The sequence below is a fragment of the Strix aluco genome, chromosome W (assembly GCF_031877795.1).
Source record: "Strix aluco isolate bStrAlu1 chromosome W, bStrAlu1.hap1, whole genome shotgun sequence".
In the NCBI taxonomy this organism is placed as follows: Eukaryota; Metazoa; Chordata; class Aves; order Strigiformes; family Strigidae; genus Strix; species Strix aluco.
The window spans coordinates 27473268-27491938 of NC_133970.1; the positions used below are offsets into that span (position 1 = coordinate 27473268).

Below are 18671 nucleotides of genomic sequence, written 5' to 3' on the forward strand. Positions count from 1 at the left end.
ACTAATATTCCTAATAATAGTGGTGAGTTTGTTAGCCAACTAAGGTATTATTAGCTTTTTAAAGGTGTGTCTCTTAATCAGTAAATATAACCATCTCGATCAGCTATGTCTCAAGCCTTCAATCTAAAAGGGGAGAGTTGGACTTAGGGAGGTAACACAGGTCTAGCCTGGCCTGGGCCTGGTTGGGATGATGCCTCTCCAGTGTTTACAAGCCAAGCGGGTTCTGCCAAATGAACATCCCAGTTTCTCATATCCCCTTTTCCCTGGGCTTGTAGCATGGTTTTCAGGAGTCCATTATGCCATTCTACCTTTCACGAGGCCTGGGGATAATAGGGAATACAATATATCCAGTCAATTCCATGTTCAGCTGTTCTTAACTTTATCATTTCATTTTTGAAATTACATCCATTGTCAGACTCAATTCTTTCAGGTGTACCATGTCTCCACAAAATTAATTTTCGAGACTGTCGTGGTTTGAACTCGACCGGCAGCCAATCACCACATGACCAGTCGTTTACTTCACTTCCCCCCCCCCGGTGAAATAGAGGAGGATAGAGGAGGGACAAAAAAAAGAAATTCGTGGGTTGAATAAAAAAAAAAAAATTAGTAATAGTAACAAAACAACAGTAACAATAGTAAGTCCAAACGGGTAAAATGCAGCAGTGGCTTACCGACTGGCGACCGGTACGCAGCCCGCCCCCCCCAGCAGCGACCCCGACCGCACCAGAAATCCCGCGGCCTACCGACCGGGAAACCGAAACCAAAACGGAAACTGAGAGAGCACTGTCTGCCTATATACTGAGCATGACGTCACATGATATGGAATACTCCAATGATCGATCCGGGCCCGGCCCTCTAGCTGTGCTCCCTCTCAGCCCAAGGAAAGTTAACTCTATCCTGGCCAAAACCAGGACAGAGACCTACTACTGTGCTTTTATCAGTGACATGGGTCACTGGGTAAGTCTCCAGCCAGCTTGTAGTCATTTCTGCCATGTCTAGGACCTATCGATGCCCCCTAGTAGTCCTGCACAAAGGTCCAATGTAGTCTACTTGCCACACATCTCCAAATTGGTGGTTTAAATGTCATCTTCCATGCCTCAATATTTTTTGTTGTTTAGCTTTTTCACTAATGCACAAATTTCAGTCCTTTGTTATTTGTATAATAGAATCTTTAGAGAAGTCCACCCCTTGGTCTCTTGGCCAGCTATAGGTGACAGCTCATCTTATATGTCCTGACATTTCATGAGCCCATCGAGCTACAAATAGTTCCCTGTTATGTTCCCAGTCCAGCCCAGTTGCAGAGAGGTGGGGATGAGTCTCTTGAACCAAGTAACAAGCGATAGGACAAGAGGGAATGGTCTCAAGTTGCGCCAGGGAAGGTTTAGACTGGATATTAGGAAGTATTTCTTTCCAGAACGGGTTGGTAGGTGTTGGAATGGGCTGCCCAGGGCAGTGGTGGAGTCCTCATCCCTGGAGGTGTTTAAGAGTCGGGTTGACATAGTGCTTAGGGATATGGTGTAGTTGGGAACGGTCAGTGATTTAGGTTGATGGTTGGACTAGATGATCTTCAAGGTCTTTTCCAACCTAGATGATTCTGTAAAGCCTTTTCCCATTTGGGTTGCAAATTCTTTCAGGCTCTTGGTGTGCCTCGGTTTCAGTTCCCAAGCCGTTGTAGGACGCATCCAAACCAGGCACGGAGCCTCATCCCATCCAGGTACTGGAGGTTCAAGAGTCACTTCCCAGATTCCCTTGCTCTTATGTTAGAACAAGTTTCAAAATGTTTGTTCTATCCTACCTCAAGTAGGAGTACTAAACGTACTTCCTGCCAGACTCTTACCCCTGAGCGCCCACCTTCAAGATTACACTCAGGCAAGATTACACTCGGGCAAACAAATTTGGCAGCTGTAGGTGGTCTCTGCATTGTGGACAACTGTTGGATGCACTACAGCTGTACAGTCCTCTTTTCACAGTCCATAGCTTCCTTTGGATCCTACTTCTGACAGCAGTTTTAGTAATGTCATTGTTTAGGTCTGGACAGACTAAACACATGCATTGATTACTATGCAATAATTGGTTCCGTGTGAAGGAGTTTGGATATTTATTGTCCCCGTGAAAGAGTGATTATTAATGCAAAGAACTATTGGGGTCACCATTAGCCGGGGTCCTTATTTCTCCATGCGGGAACAGAAACGATGCAACACCAATGTGATGATCAGGTCGTCCATCTTTTTTTTTCCCAATCCTGGTTACATTTATATTCTACTAAGTTCCGTACACGCACTCATCTATCTTCTAATAGGCTACAGGTCATCTACACGCGCTGTTCACGCGCCTCTACAAGCATTTGCATTGGTTAATTGCAATTAGCACGTAAAGCCCAAAACTTGCCAAAACTCCCTTGTCTCATACCCTGTTTTGCTCAGACTTGTGTGCTTTTGCTGACCACAGGTGTTTCTCACTTATCTGCTATCTTGTGTGTTTTTGCCAGCCTTATTTTGCTGGCCTTGTCTTCGTCCTTGCATTCTTCTGCCTGCACTAACTTTCTCCCAGCGCGGCCCAGACTCCTACAAAGAACACTACAAAGTTACAGGAAAAGTGGCTATCTCTACTTCCCCTTTCCTTGCTGACAGGAGCAGCAGTTGTCAGGGGCTGGGAGGAGTAGGGTGCTGAGGGTGTCTGTCCCCGGCATCCCCAAAGGCAGAGTCATGCTGCCCCCCTTCGGGCTGAGGTGGATGTGTTTTAATGAGGTGGAGAGCACCTTCCAGATTATTTCATCTTTAGTTGTTGTTGGACTGCTCTGACCTGTCGCTCGTTGATTGGTGTAGCAAGTCGCCAGGCAAATATTCTTGTATAAGTTTAGTTCTGCTATTTCTGCCAATTATGTGGGTTTTTATAACACCTGCTTCGTTGTGCTTCATCTAACAAAAGTTACAACCCTAACGACTACATAGCAACATACCGAAGGTCAAACAGTGGGCCTCCAACATCAGTCTAGTTATTTGAGTGATGTCAGCTCAGTAGGCCAAGGCAACCAGAGGAGGGCAGAGAGTACAGGGGGCAGAGACAGCACAGGGGTTAGAGAGGGGGCGCAGAGAGAAAGAGAGAGAGCACAAGGGGCTGGGGATTGCACAAGAGTGGGGGCAGAGATGAGGGATTTTACAAGTGTAGCGCTTCTCTGTCTCCTTCCTTTCTTGCCTTCAGAAATCTTTACAAGGTTTTTTTTGGAAAACCTAAGTTCTAAACTCCTCAAGTTCTCACCAAGGAAAAGTTCTTAACAACTTTGATTTAGACATTCCAACAGTTATGGCCCTTATGAATGCCTTAATTTATACAATTTGAACATTAAACTCATACAAAGAAGTTGATTCTTAAAGACTTTAATTTTTTAAAAAAGCATTCAAGATTGTTTTCTAACCAATGTGAATCAATAGGTTCAGTGAAAACACCAGATTTCTTCCTAGTATGACATCTTATAATACCAAAAGCATACTATGAGAATTCACGCAGCATGAATTGGTACAATTGGTACATAGCATCACTTGGTACAATGTTTTACAAGAACAAAAATAAACTTTAACATTAACTGCTATAAAAACAATGTTTCCAACTTGTACAAAGCACAGTAAAAAGCCATCCTGACACATGTTGAAAAACTACACACTAACAGGTCAGTATGACTGGAAGAGAGTATGTTTTATACAAATGAAGCAATTAAGCAGCTGAAAAACTATTTACACTCTTTCCTGCTATTAACTGGACAAACATACAGGAGTCAGATTAAAACATACTACAACTCTGTCTCCTGTATTCTGAATGGGATTTTGAGATGTGTATTGCTTATTAATACTGGATAAAACCATCAGCAAAGCATTTAAATACTTTTCAAATGAAGATTAAAGGGGCTGTTATTCCACAAAATTTAACATTAAAATACTATGCTTATAAAATTTTTAAAACTTTTGGTCCATAGATTTCAAATGCAAAACTTAATAACTTTTATTTTGTATTAAAAAAAAAAAAGAAAAAAGAAAAAAAGACTCCAGTGGCATCATTCCTTTTCAAAGAGATTCCTTTGGATTTTCAAGCTCGCTCTCTTCACCCGATGTTCTAGAAAAATAATAAAGCAACATTAATAGCCATATAAAGAATTTTAGACGTAAGTCTTATTTTAAAGTTCATTGACCTGGAATAAGACTAGACTCTCAGTGTGTTGATGCACATTCAGCAGTAGATGAAGTTTGTAAGACTGAAGCAGTTAGTGATGCCAGCTTCTCTCCTTGAGAGGACAGTCCCCCACACGCCACACCCCCACACACCAATTGGGCTCAAGTCAACATGCCAAGCTGTGAACTGCAGTTATTCAGGATCTGATTTGTATCCCATTCAGGCGTTCCTGAATAGTAAGTCAAAACAGTTTTTTACTGTAGTTCTGACACTGGTACCAGTACCAAACTCAATGCCCTTGGAAGTGTAGAAAATGGAATCCAATATTCTTTTTGTGCTGGAAAAAGAGAAGGAAGTTTGTGTTGACTGCAGGACCATGCCATCAGCAGTGTGCACATTCAAGCGTGTAGCTTCCTTTTGCTCCAACCAGCACTAATGTATTGGTTTGCTAGAAAACTTTTCACATCCTTCTTATGGATTTTAGCAGTGGGGTTTCTTCTGCTGAGTTATAAAACCTGAATGATTGCAGCATATTGCTCCAGGTTGTTTGCAGTGACCACTGCAACAATCATTTAAGGCTTATTTTCCCCTTATAAACAGAGTGCTTTGTCCCAAATATTTATGAATTTTTATCCAGAAACTATTGGGCTTTTTATGCATCCTTACTCTACTAAACTTAAACTGCTTATTTTTTAGCGGTTTGGAAATATATTTTATGCAATATTTTAGGAATCAAGTAAGAAATAGCTGCTTTGCGGAGGAAGGGTCTATGGTTTTAATTTGTGAATTGCTTTCTTTAAATTAGGCTGAAAAACAAGCTGAAGCTGCAGAAGCTGTAGTGGCTGTGACTTCAGAAGTAAGCCCTAAAAGAGGAAGACCAGCAGGTAACTTTAAACAAAAAGGCATTTTATTTATTTTCCCCATACAAAATAACTTAATAGAGATGGTTGGAGGATTTATTACCCCCAGCTCTCCAGAGTATTACATATATTACATATTTCCTAATATGTAAACTTCCATTTTTTTTAATATATATATATATATAAATATATGTAGATATCTAAACTATCCTACATGGCAACCTGAAGTATTTAGCAATTTAGCATACAAAGGGCCTTAAAATGTTTATGTTTATGATCAGTCCCCTGAAATAAGGATCATTGTATCCCCTTGCAAGTATCACCTTTAGGAAAGCCTCCATAGGATTCTGCTAACTTACAGACTATGCAATAAGACCTCTGTTTCACTGTGGCTTCACAAAGGTTTATATTAATCAAAGATGTATAAAATTGTTACTTAAGTTGTGTCAGAATATCCATAAAACAAGTTTTTAAAAAAAGAGGGAGGAGCTCAGAGGACAGTGAAAACAAGTGAAGAGCTGGAGAGATTTTGCTGAAAAGGTGTTTAAAGGAAATCTCTGTAGACCGATAGACAACTGAGAAGAAAATATAGCTATTAGAAGCAGCATGTAATTTGAAAGATTTTGCTAATAGTTCTGCAGTACTTGTTTCTGAAAGTAGCAATGATTTAATTGTAATTCTTATGGCAAGTTTGCAAGTATTCTTGAAGGAAATGTTTTAAATTTGTTTACTGCTAACATGGGGAAAGTTATTGGAGCACTTAAATATGCTGTATGAGCATTTAGTCTGGGAAACAGATAATTTAATACTTTATACTCACCTGTATCTGGTGGCATTATGAAAATAACTTTTAGAAAGTGCAACCATAGTTAGCTCCCAAGGCAAACTATTTCAGACTAGATGCGAGGAAATTAAGTATTACCTTAGTACTTCACCCACTTTCATTATATTTACTAAATGAACATTTTTAATATTTTATTGTGTGTGGGATTATATTGATCTTTCAAATGAATTGTGTTAATACAAGAGCAGGAAAGGACCTTTACAAGAGATGCTTTGGCACCCTATGGGAAATGCGTTACTAGATGATGTACTGTACAGCATTCTCTCGCATTAATATGATGCATGCATCTCTTGCTTAGCAGTGCTCCACACTAACACCAGCAGCACTTCAAACACTGGGCAGTTCACTGGGGATAGCAGACAAGCATGTTCCATAAATTTTCATTTTACAGGATTTGAAGTGTATAGACATCGAGAAGGTGGCTAAACTCTTTAGCTCACTTTAACACTGAAACATGGTGAAATTGAGAAAATGTAGAACTGTGCTGTATACCTCAGTGTGGTGGCAGAATTTCTCAACACTGATCTACTCTCAGGGAAAGGGATGGAAGCTCCATGAAGCTCTTAAGACTACTACTAATAAATAGGCTGAGTTTAGATTTGCACACTAAATTACTTAAGTTTTTTCCCCCCACTTATTATTGTCTTATTATTATTTCACTTATTATTCTCTTGTTTCACTTATTATTCTCTTGTTTCAGGCTTTTTTTTGTTTTGTTAGCTGTGTAACATGAGGCAGCGCCATTCTGAGTGCACTGGGTGGAAAAGGCACAGGAATAGATGCTTTAAACTTCTTAAGACTGCTATCTTAAAGTACCAAAGTGTTGGTTGAGATTTTAATTTTTCAAAGGGATCTCGATTAAACTTTGATACACAGTTCCAACATTTGAATTTTTTTTAAATAGAGTATTTACCCTACTAAGTTTGACTCAAGTGTTGCTTCTATGTGTTGACATGAGAAACAATCCTTTTAGATAAGGAACAGGTGGTGGCTGTAGACTAACCTGTTCTTTTTGTATAATTAGCTACTGAAATAAAGGTTCCAAAACCAAGAGGGAGACCCAAATTGGTGAAACCACCTTGTCCTTCAGAGACCGACATGTGAGTTGGCTTTTTGTATAAAATGGCTGTCTTTATTTTAAACCAAGTGGTTGCATTTGATGATCTGTCATGACTTACTAAGTTCCTGCCCAGCATTTTCCTTGTAGTACTCAGTGTAAGTTGGATGTTGCAGTCAGGATGGGTGGACAACCAGATGGGTAAAAGAGTGGTTGGATGATTGGGCTCAGAGGATAGGGGTTAATAGGTTTTAATAGGTTGTTTTCTACCCGGAGGCTGGTAACAAGTGGAATACCACAGGGGTCTATCCTGGGACCTGTCCTGCTTAACATCTTTATCAATAACCTGGAGGAGATGATATAGTGCACTCTCTTCAAGTTTGCAGATGACAGCAAATTGCAGGGGGGTGGGGGGTGGGGGCAGTCAATACACTTGAGGGCAGAGCTGCCATCCAGAGGGAACTAGACAGGTTGGAGGAACAGGCTGACAGGAACCTCATGAAATTCAACCAGCACAGATGCAAAGTCCTGCCCCTGGGAAGGAAGAACCCCTGGCAATAGTACAGGCTGGGGACTGACTGCGGAGCAGCTCTGCTGAAAAGGACCTGGGGATCCTGGTAGACAGAAAGTTGACCATGAGCCAACAGTGTGCCCTGGTAGCAAAGGAGGCCAACAGTATCCTGGGCTGTATGAACAGGAGTGTAGGCAGTTGTATTGAGTCTGGCTGGGATGGAGTTCACTTTCCCCATAGCAGCCCTCATAGTGCTGTGCTTTGTATTGGTAGCTAGAAAGGTGTTGATAACCCACCAGTGTTTTGGCTATTACTGAGCAGTGCTCCCACAGCATCAAGGCTGTCTCGCCACCCCCCTCCCCACCTCCCCAAAGGCTGGAGGGTGGGCAAGAGGTTGGGAGGGGACATAGCCAGGACAGCTGACCCAAACTGACCAAAGGGATATTCCATACCATATGACATCATGCTCAGCAATAAAAGCTAAGAGAAAGGAGAGGGAGGAGGGGCGTTCGTTATTAAGGCGTTACTAAGGCTGCACGTACTGAGGCCCTACTTCCCAGGAAGTGGCTGGACATGACCTGCTGATGGGAAGTAGAGAATAAATATTTTTGTTTGTTTGTTTGTTTTTGTTTTGCTTTGTTTCAGGGCACGGCCTTTGCTTTCTTTCATTAAACCCATGAGTTTTTCATCTTATTTTCTCCCCCTGTCCTGCTGAGGAGGGGGAGCGGCAGAGCAGCTTGGTGGGCATCTGGCAGCCAGCCAAGGTCAACCCACCACAGCAGTAGATTGAGATAAGTGATTATCCCCCTCTATTCAGCACTTGTTAGACCACATCTAGAATCCTGGGTCCCCCAATACAAGAAAGATGCTGACTAACTGGAGCGAGCTCAGCAGAGGGCCACCAAGCTGGTCAGAGGGCTGGAACACATGTCCTGTGAGGAGGGGCTGAGGGAACTGGGCTTGCTCAGCCTGGAGAAGAGAAGGCTTTGGGGGAGATCTAATAACAGCCTTCCAATACCTACAAGGAGTTCATCAAGAAGAAGGAGCCAGGCTCGTCACGACGGTGCATGGTGGAAGGATGAGAGGCAATGGGCATAAATTGAAACAAGAGAGGATCAGACTGGATATAGGGAAATACTTTTGCACCCTGAGGACAGTCAAGCAGTGGGGCAGGTTGCCCAGAGAGGTTGTCCAGTCTCCATCCTTGGAGGTTTTCAAGACCAGACTGGAGAAAGCTCTGAGTAACCTGGTCTGAACCACCCCCAGCAAGGGGTTGGACAAGAGACTTCCAGAGGCCCCTTCCAACCTGAATTATCCTGTGATCCTATGAAATGAAAGATCTAAGAGTGAGCCAACTTTGTGCAGGTGGAGTACTTGATAGTAAAAACTAAAAAGTACATCTTCCTGAATTGAGAGTTAGGTTCTCTTTTAAGCTGGGTATAGATAATGAATAAGAAGCTTAGATAATTTTCTTTGTTTTAGTGTTCATGAAGAGGAGAAGACAAAGAAAAAAGGACTGGAGGAAAAGCCAAAAAAACAAGGGAAAAAAGATGAGGAGAGTCAGAAGGAAGAAGACAAATCAAGGAAGGAATTTGATAGAAGAGAAGCAAAGAGGGAGACCGAACCAAAAAGGAGAAATACTTCCCAAGTGGGTTCTGCATCAGCATCTGATTCTGAAGAGGATGAAGGAGAACATGAAGGTGATAAGGTATATTGCTCTTTATTGACTTACTTATTGTAAGGAACAGTAGTTCACTGAAAATATTTCTTAAAGCTAATACTAGGTCTTCAATTTTGTCTATTAAGTGTTGGGGCCCTGTGTCTGGCTAATATAGATGCATGTCTATGGAAATGAGAAGTTGCAGAATTCCTTTCTGTCAAATAATCTTTTCAATAACTTTTAGATATCTACAAAGAAAAAAAAAATCTAATACTTTATTTTTTTTAAAAGATGGATTTAAATGTAAGTGATTTATTGTAGCAAAAGTTTGTTGGTTTTCTGTTTGGTTGGGGGTTTTTTTAATATGCTTACCTGAATGCATTTTTTTTTTTGTCCTGAGCGTTGAGAATCTGTGGGGTCTGTGAAAGTTATTTGTGAAAACTGGAAGCTGTCTCTAGCTGATCATTTGGGAATGGCTTTGGGTTTTTTGGTGTTTGAGATAGTCTCCATATCTGAGAGAAAGCACTAATAAAACTCAGCTTCTTATCTGCATATAAAAGATTTGGATTTAGTTACAGAGGAATGCTAACTCTCATCAGGGTGTTTCATGGACTAGAGCAATAATGTGTAGACATCTAGAGCAGGTAGGCTTAACTATTAATGTTTTTGACGTTTAGTAATCTAAAGACTCCTTCTCTCTTCTCACCCTAAAACCCTAAATAAAAACAGAAGAAAAAAGGAGGGAGAAACTTTCAAGGAGCTCATAGAAGAAACATGTTACAAGGCCAACATGAGAGAGAACTGACAGAAAGAAAGTGTAGGCAGGAGGAGCAAATGGAATCTGAGCCGTGAGTATGTTTTAGTACTCTGAAACTAAGAGAAGACACAAAACCTGACAAAATTCCCAGTTGGTTTGCACTGTGTTCTGTGTCCTCCCTCTGCCTTTTTTTTTTTTTCCCCCAAGCATTATTTAAGTGGAGAATAAAAAAGCTCTTGTAAATCAATGTGTAGTATTGTGAGAAGATGGGAAAAATTGAATCCAGAAATTAAGTGATGTCAGTCTTTCAGTGACCTAGATTTCCTAACAGTAGGACAGAGTTGGTGGTTTCTGTTTAGAAGTATCCTAAGAATACCTGAAGAGAGAGATAACTCTCTTGTTCCAGCAGGGCCATGTATTACATTTTAAGTCAGTCTTGAATACATGAGATTGAGATTTATATTAAAATTCTATAGCCATGAATTAAATCGCTCAGGTTGTGAAATACATAGGGTTCCCTGGAAAACACTTCCTTCTCTGTCTGGCAGCTGGAGGCTATGCTATCAGACAGAACGAGGAAGAAGTTATGATTTATGCTACTCTGTCTCTGCAAAGCCAGTTGAGTAATATCAAGCAGTTTGCAGTCAGAAGACAAATTATCACAAATGAACCAAGCATTAGCATGGAGAGAAGATCCTGCCAGAAACTTAGGGGGTTGGGACAGCAGGAAGAAATCGATCTGACCCGTTCTCAAGACCTATTCCACAAGTGGGTGAAGAAGCCACCACCATGAGATTGAGATGTTCTCATCCGCACAGTTCTTGGGAAGGAGAAAGAAGGGAGAGAACAAGGTAAAAACTCTGGGAATTAGGAGAAGGAAAGGGTCCCCTTTATCTATAACAATAAAATTATAACCTTTCTCTATCCTTTAACAAGAATCTAGATTTATTTACTCCCCCCTCAAGTGATTTCGTCTCTTCCTTGTCAGTTATTCTTTCTCTAGAAACCTAAACGCACTTCTTCCTTGGGCCAAACCTAAACCTTTCCAATGTCCCAAAGACACTAAATTGTTTTTATCGTTTCTGCAATTCTTAATATATTATTATGTAAATCTGACATGCTTTTTGATTTCTGCAGTAAGTTGTCATGTGTTGTTTTGGTTATCAAAGAATCATAGAATGGTTTGGGTTGGAAGGGAGCTTAAAGATCATCTAGTTCCAACCCCCCTGCCATGGTCAGGGACACCTTCCACTAGACCAGGTTGCTCAAAGCCCCGTCCAACCTGGCCTTGAACACTTCCAGGGAGGGGGCATCCACAACTTCTCTGGGCAACCTGTTCCAGTGTCTCACCACCCTCACAGTAAAGGATTCCTTCCCAATATCTAATCTAAATCTACCCTCTTTCAGTTTAAAACCGTTACCCCTCCTCCTATCACTACACTCTCTGATAAAGAGTCCCTCTCCAGCTTTCCTGTAGGCCCCCTTGAAGTACTGGAAGGCCGTTATAAGGTCTCCCTGGAGCCTTCTCTTCTCCAGGCTGAACAACCCCAACTCTCTCAGCCTGTCCTCGTAGGGAAGGTGCTCCAGTCCCCTGATCATCTTCGTGGCCTCCTCTGGACCCGCTTGAGCAGATCCATGAGCTGGGGGCCCCAGAGCTGAGCACAGTACTCCAGGTGGGGTCTCACGAGAGCTGAGTCTTCTTTACTTTTAAATAGATTTCATATTTTATGCATCTAGGGAACTATACAGAGCTCCAGTAAAAGTAAGGAGCAGTAGCTTATCTTAGTAACTGTGCATAGTTTAGATTATACCTGATGCCTAATTATTAAGCACAAAACCTAATATTGATTAAATGTGAAAAGGTTTATTTTTCTTTTTGCTTTCTTGCAACTTCCTCTGTCAGCATAATGGATATAAATTGAATTTTTTGTTTCATTTTTTAAAATCATTATTTTCCATTTTTCTGGTCTAGGTAGCTACCCCATTAATATTTGTTAGGCAAACTCAATTTAGTGCTTTGTACATAAGACACAGCCTTGCTTAAAGAATGTGAGTCTGTGCAGGTACAACTGTGTTGCTCCTCAGTTTACTGACAAATTTGTGCCAACATCCTCAGCTATTCATCCTCTCAGTTGGTAAAAAGAAACAAAGAAGCTTGTTGAACAGCGTTGCAGAAAAGACCTTGACTTTTGATGTTTTAACATGCATTACTAACTACAGCTTTTCTTAGTACCAATGAATAATTCAATACGTCACAAACTTTAAAAAGATAACTTAAGGAAACAGCATATATGCCTATCAACACAACTGCAAGTAGCTCTTAAGCACAATCACTTGGAATACATTATTTTCTAGAATGCACAGAATCATAGAATAATTCAGGTTGAAAGGGACCTCAGGAGGTCATCTAACTTCAACCTCTGGCTCAAAGCAAGATTAGCTATGGGATCAGATTGTTCAAGTACATATTCAACAGGATATGAAAGCATCTTATCTCCAGTTATCAAATGGAGTAAAGTTACAGGAATATTTAAAATACAGAACTGAAGAGACATTTACAAACCATTTTCTCAGACTCAATACTCAGTGCTTATGAGTGTTTTGTAAATTCATGTTTTGCTCATGTTTTCTCTGCTTAATGGTCTCTTCTTTAAACAATTTAACACTGCATATGAAATTGTAAGCAAGTTTCACATGACAGAAATATAGTTTGCAGATTGTTTAAGTTTTAACGTGTGCAGCATATGCATTTCTCAGCATGAAAGGTGTACCAGTTTAGTCAGAGTGGTAAGCTTACAAGTGGACTTCTACTGCAAAAACTGTAAACTAACACTGGTTTAAGCAAGATAGGTTTGTGTTATGCACGCATTGTTTGATAATGGCCAATGCAAATAAGTAGCTCTTAAGTAGCCATGCAAGGGTTTATGTAAACAGGTTTGATTTCTTTGTTTAGATGAGTCAATGCTAACTGGAGCTTAGAGTTCAAGCCAATGCAAATACACACTCACACACACTCACTCTCTCTTGAATAGAGGGAAATGTATATTGGCAGAATGTAACACTAACACTGGCTCAATTCTTGGATGATATACTTGCAAGTTTTAAAGGACAAAAGCACAATATTGTGCTGGAATATTTAAAGAAATATATGAATTAATTTGACTGTAGTTGCTCGTTTGAGACAACCTGGTCAAGACATCTTGTGCAAGTACGTGAAGTGTTTGTCTTCAGTTTCTTTTGACCAGTAATGACCACTGGTGTGTCATGTCTGCACCCAAATAGCCTTATGCTTTTAACAGGAAATAAAAAGGGCAATCTGACTCAGTTTGTCTCTTGCCACTACAAAAATCCAAGTGAAAAATGTACCTTGGCGAGACAGTTATTAAAAGTGGCCATTTGTTTTCAAGTGATTGGCCAAATGCGTTCCACTGTCCAACCGCTTCATTTACAATTTCAATTGACTCAGATGCCACACTGCATTAATGTCATATAGCATTTTGAACAACTCATTGATTTAAGCACAGTGCTGTGTTGCATAACTTGGGTTCGGAACCCGCACTGATCTCTTGTTTATAAAAGGTACTCCTTTAGTATGCCACTTATCCAGGCAAAACAAACATCTGTAATTATCATTATTTAGCTGAAAACTCCCAAATGACATTTTTTAAAGCTGTCCAATCAGAAACCAATAATTCCAAGACTACCTCTGGAGCAAAAATCAAATTCCTGTTCATCTAGAAGAAGAGATAAAACATAACTTAAGTTTACCCTACTGCAATTAATAGTCAACATGTCCCACAGATTTATATACAGAGTTTTAGCTTCCAGGCAGCCAAAAAGAATGCTGGACACCACAAGTCGCTCAGACTCTTTCATGCTTCTAAAACCAAGGAGAACACTGCTGACAGTATAGCTTCCCCCAATGAATACTGCTGGACAAAAACAATCTGTGAGCACTGACTACAGGAGTACTTGAAGAAAACAAACTAGCACTTCAAGAAAAGAGTTCAGCTAAAAGTTGATCTTAGAATTTTTTCCCCTCTTTTACTAAATTCTGCAGAATTATATAATAATCTTAATCTTTTGGAAGTCTGATTCAGTATCTGAATAAAATGTGAAAGGAGTATGGAAACTGATATACATGCAGGATTTTTATTTAATGGATGCTTATTTTTATGACATTTGGAAAAACTCACAGAATGTTGGAACGTGACAATTAAAATAAGGCTTTTAAATTCTATGATAAAACAAGACTGAAGACTTGATAAATAGGGTTTGTTTGGGGTTTTTTTTTTGTGAATAAAAATATTTTAGGAATTTTCTTTAAAGACTGTGGTATACCTATAGCTTACTTATTTCTGTACTTCTTTTAGTAGAGTTACTGTGGGAGTTATTTTATTTGTCATATAATTGATATTTTCCCCATAATCCCCTGAGGTAAACTTGAATGTCAGTTTTAAATTTGGGTCCTCTTACAATATCCTCTCTCCATCAATCTGTTTCATACACTACAGTTTTATCTTAATTTTTTACATTTTAATAACACTTTCATTTGCTGCTTCCAGGGAAAACAGTCTGCTAATCTGGAGGATTCCTTCTCTGCAGTATATTAATAAATAAATTTAATTTATTTTGGTCTGAAGAAACCAGAGTTTGACTTCTGCATTTTTACACACAGTTTGAATATCTCAAAACATCCCATTTAAAAATAATAATAATAAAAAATACTCAAGACTTTAGAAGATAGCATTGTAAAAATGCTTTCATGTTTTGATAGGCAAAATAAAGAAGAAGGTAAGAAATCAGAAGTTAAGAGGATGGAGAAGAAGAGAGGTTAGTTTAAAGAATATTAAATATTCTTTATATATATACACATACACAGAATGTATAAATACACAATACTTTTTACTATCCTAATGTTTTTAAAAGAAATACATGTCTAGACTTACTGCTAAGGGGATTTTGAGATCTCAAAGATGTTTGATCTGTGATTACTTCCTTCAGATCTTTGAAGCAGTGTATTCTTGTTTTAGGCCTTCTACATTCTTTCCTTCAGCAGTGTGTTAGAACTGGTCTTCAGTATCCTCATCCTATTGTCATCCTAGTTTTTAAACCTTTTACATGTTCTCCATTCGCCAGCATATGAAATCAAAGTTCTGTTTCTTTGAACTGAATCGCTTTAGTTCTTTATCTTCACAACTAATTGTCTGTTCCATCATAGCAGAATAATCAGAGGGGACCCCTTGCAAATAGTCAGATGGTATCTTTTTCCAGGGAAGGGGCTTAGATTTGGGATAGTTACTGAGTTCTTGTCCACCAGACCAGACTTCCAAACCAACCTTTACAATAAGAAGTCATTCCCTTCTTAGTGTCCCTACCCTTCTTATGTCTTAAGGACAGTTCAAACCACTGCCTCCAGGTTCCACCTATCTTTTGTTATATAGTAGAAATCCAGTGGTTTAAACTGGAACCAGTTCCAGTGTTGGCAGGAGGAGAGATTTTTATATAAATGTGTCCAAGACAGATGGGACAAACAAAATAAGCAGTTTGCCTGCAATATTTCTTAGTATGTATACCACTTGTATACCAAAGAAAATCCAAATAAATGTTGTGATGGGTTGACCTTGGCTGGCTGCCAGACCCCCAACCAGCTACTCTCTCACTCTCCCTCCTCAACAGGATGGGGGAGAAATAAGATGGAAAAGCTCATGGGTTGAGATAAAGACAGGGAGATCACTTACCAATCACCATCAGGGGGAAAAACAGACTTGAGTTGGGGAAAATTAATTTAAGTTATTGCCAATTAAAAATAGAGCAGGATGGTGAAAAAAAAAGACAAAAACTAAAACACCTTCCCCCCACCTCCCCTTCTTCCCAGGCTCAACTTCATTCCTTCATTCCCAACTCTTCTATCCACCTCCACCCCACCCTGCCAGCACAGCAGGGATGGGGAAAGAGGAGTTGTGGTCAGTTGATAACAGTTCATCTCTGCTGCTCCTTCCTCCTCACACTTTTCCCTGCTCCAGCGTGGGTCCTTCCCACAGGCTGCAGTTCCTGTCAGGAGCATGCTCCAGCATGGACTCTCCACAGGCTGCAGGGTGGATACTTGCTTTGGCATGGTCCTCTCCACGGGCTGCAGGCGAATCTCTGCTCTGGCACCTGAAGCACCTCCTCCACCTCTGTACTGGGTTTATGTGGCTAAGTTTTGGTAGCGAGGGGGGAAAGGGCTGCAGCGGTGGATTCTGTGAGAAGAGATCAGGAGCTGCCCCCATGTCAGATAGAGCCAGTTCCAGCTGGCTCCAAGACGGACCCACCGCTGCCCAAAGCTGAGCCAATCAGCAATGTTGGTGTCACCTCTGTAAAAACATATTTAAGAAAGGGTAAAAAACACTGCACAGCAGCTGTGAGAGAGAGGAATGAGAAAAATGTGAGAGAAACAACAATGCAGACACCAAGGTCAGTGAACAAGGAGAGGGAGGAGGTGCTCCAGGCGCCAGAGCAGAGATTCCCCTGCAGCCTGTGGTGAAGACCATGGTGACGCAGGTTGTCCCCCTGCAGCCCATGGAGGACCCCATGCCACCGGAGCAGGTGGATGCGCCCTGAAGGAAGCTGTGACCCCGTGGAGAGCCCACACTGGAGCAGGCTCCTAGCAGGAACTGCAGCCTGTGGGAAGGACCCATGCTGGAGCAGGTTTTCTGGCAGGACCTTTGGCCCCACGGGGGACCCACGCTGGAACAGTCCATTCTGAAGGACTGCACTCCATGGAAAGGACCCATGCTGGAGCAGTTCTTGAAGAACTGCAGCTTGTGGGAAGGACTCACGTTGGAGAAGGTTGTGAAGGACTGTCTCCTGTGGGAGGGACCCCACGCTGGAGCAGGGGGAGAGCGTGAGGAGGAAGGAGTGGCGGATCCCCCTGTGCCACTCGGGGGAGGAGGTAGAGAAGTTGGGCATCAAGTTGAGCCTGGGAAGAAGGGGGAGGGGGAGGATTTTTTAGATTTGTTCTTGTATCGGGTCTGGCTGAGCCAGAATTGGTTTTCCCCTGTAGCAGCCCTCATGGTGCTGTGTTTTATGTTGGGAGCTGGCAGGGTGTTGATAGCACACTGGTGTTGTGGCTACTGCTGAGTAGTGCTTACACAGCACCAAGGCTCTTTCTGACATTTCCACCCCCCACAGTGGGACGGGGTGGGCAAGATCTTGGGAGGGGACACAACCAGGACAGCTGACCCCAACTGACCAAAGGGATATTCCAGACCATATGACGTCTGCTCAGTATAAAGCTGGGAGAAAGGAGGAAGGGGGTGGGGTCACCCTTGGTCCTCCGAGGCAACCGCTACGCATATCAGAGCCCTGCTTCCTGAGAAGGCCCGACATCGCCTGTTCATGGGAAGTAGAGAATAAATCTGTTTTCTTTTTTTTGCTTCCGCGCGCGGACCTTTGCTTCGCTTTGCTTATATTAAAACTGCTGTTGTTTTACCCACAAGGGTTGTTTTGTTTTCCTATCTTATTTTCTTTCCCTTCTTTGCCCTATTGAGAAAAAAAGGGGAAAGGGGGGGGAAGTGATAGAGCGACTTGGTGGGTACCTGGCATTTAGCCAAGGTCAAACCACCACAGTTCTTATTTCTCATTATCCTATTCTGATTTGATTGGCAATAAATTGAATTAATTTCCCCAAGTCGAGTCTGTTTTGCCCGTGATGGTAATTGCTGGGTGATCTCCCTGTCCTTATCTCAAGCCACAGGTTTTTAGTCATATTTTCTTCCCCTGTCCTGTTGAGGGGGAGTGGTAGAGTGGCTTGGTAGGCACCTGGCGGCTAGCCAAGGTCAACCTTCCACACCCTCCTTCTTCACTGACCTTGGTGTTTGCAGGATTGTTTCTCACACTGTTGGTTTGGGGTTTTTTTCTTAGTTTTTTTTCCCCTCACTCCTCTCTCACACTCTGCTGCACAGTGTTTTTTACCCTTTCTTAAATACGCTTTCACAGAGGCACCACCAGCTTCGCTGACTGGCTCATCTTTGGCCAGCAGTGGGTCCATTGCAGAGCCGGCTGGAATCGGCTCTGTCCGGCACAGGCGCAGCCCTTGGTCTCTCCTCATAGAGGTTACCCCTTCAGCCCCCCCTGCTACCAAAACCTTGCCACATAAACCCAATACAGACCTTTAGCACCTATGAGTTAGAGATCAACTTATTCGTTTGTCTTTACCACTTGTTAGGGCACTGTCATGGTTTAAACCCAGCTGGCAGCCAAATACCACGCAGCCGCTCGCTCACTCTCCCCCACCCCCGGGGAATGGGGAAGAGAACTGGAGGGGTAAGGGTAAGGAGACTCGTAGGTTGAGATAAAAACAATTTAATAATTGAAATAAAACAAAAATAATAATAATAATAGAAAATACCAACGAATAATGCACACTGTGATTGCCCACCACCCGCTGACCGATGCCCAGCCTGTTCCAGCTAGCGATCCCAGAGAAGAGAGAATCCTGAAACCACAATCCCGGAAGCCAGAGTAGGCTTCCCGATCAACCCTCATCTATATACTGAGCATGACGTTAGATGATATGGAGTATTCCATTGGCCAATTTGGGTCCGTTGCTCTGGCTATGCTCCCCCCTCCCCAGCTTCTTGTGCACCTGTGCACAGGCAGGACACGGGAAGTTGAAAAGTTCCTGATTTCTTAGCAACAACTAAAAAACATCAGTACATTATCAACATTCTTCTCATACCAAATCCCATACTGAATCCAAAACACAGCACTATTCTAGCTACTAAGAAGGAAAAAAAACAATTAGCTCTATCCCAGCCAAAACCAGGACAGGTAC

At 41.6% G+C, this 18671-nt stretch overlaps 1 protein-coding gene across 2 annotated transcripts in view; it reads left to right on the forward strand.

The window, feature by feature from the left end:
- Positions 1–18671, forward strand: part of LOC141917667 (lens epithelium-derived growth factor-like) — a 117606-nt gene that overhangs the window by 80416 nt on the left and 18519 nt on the right. For both annotated transcript variants that reach the window (XM_074811047.1, XM_074811046.1), the window contains exons 7-11: positions 4970–5048; positions 6893–6968; positions 8919–9144; positions 9826–9944; positions 14631–14686. In XM_074811047.1, coding sequence (XP_074667148.1) covers positions 4970–5048; positions 6893–6968; positions 8919–9144; positions 9826–9944; positions 14631–14686 — 556 coding nt within the window. The remainder of the gene's footprint in view (positions 1–4969; positions 5049–6892; positions 6969–8918; positions 9145–9825; positions 9945–14630; positions 14687–18671) is intronic.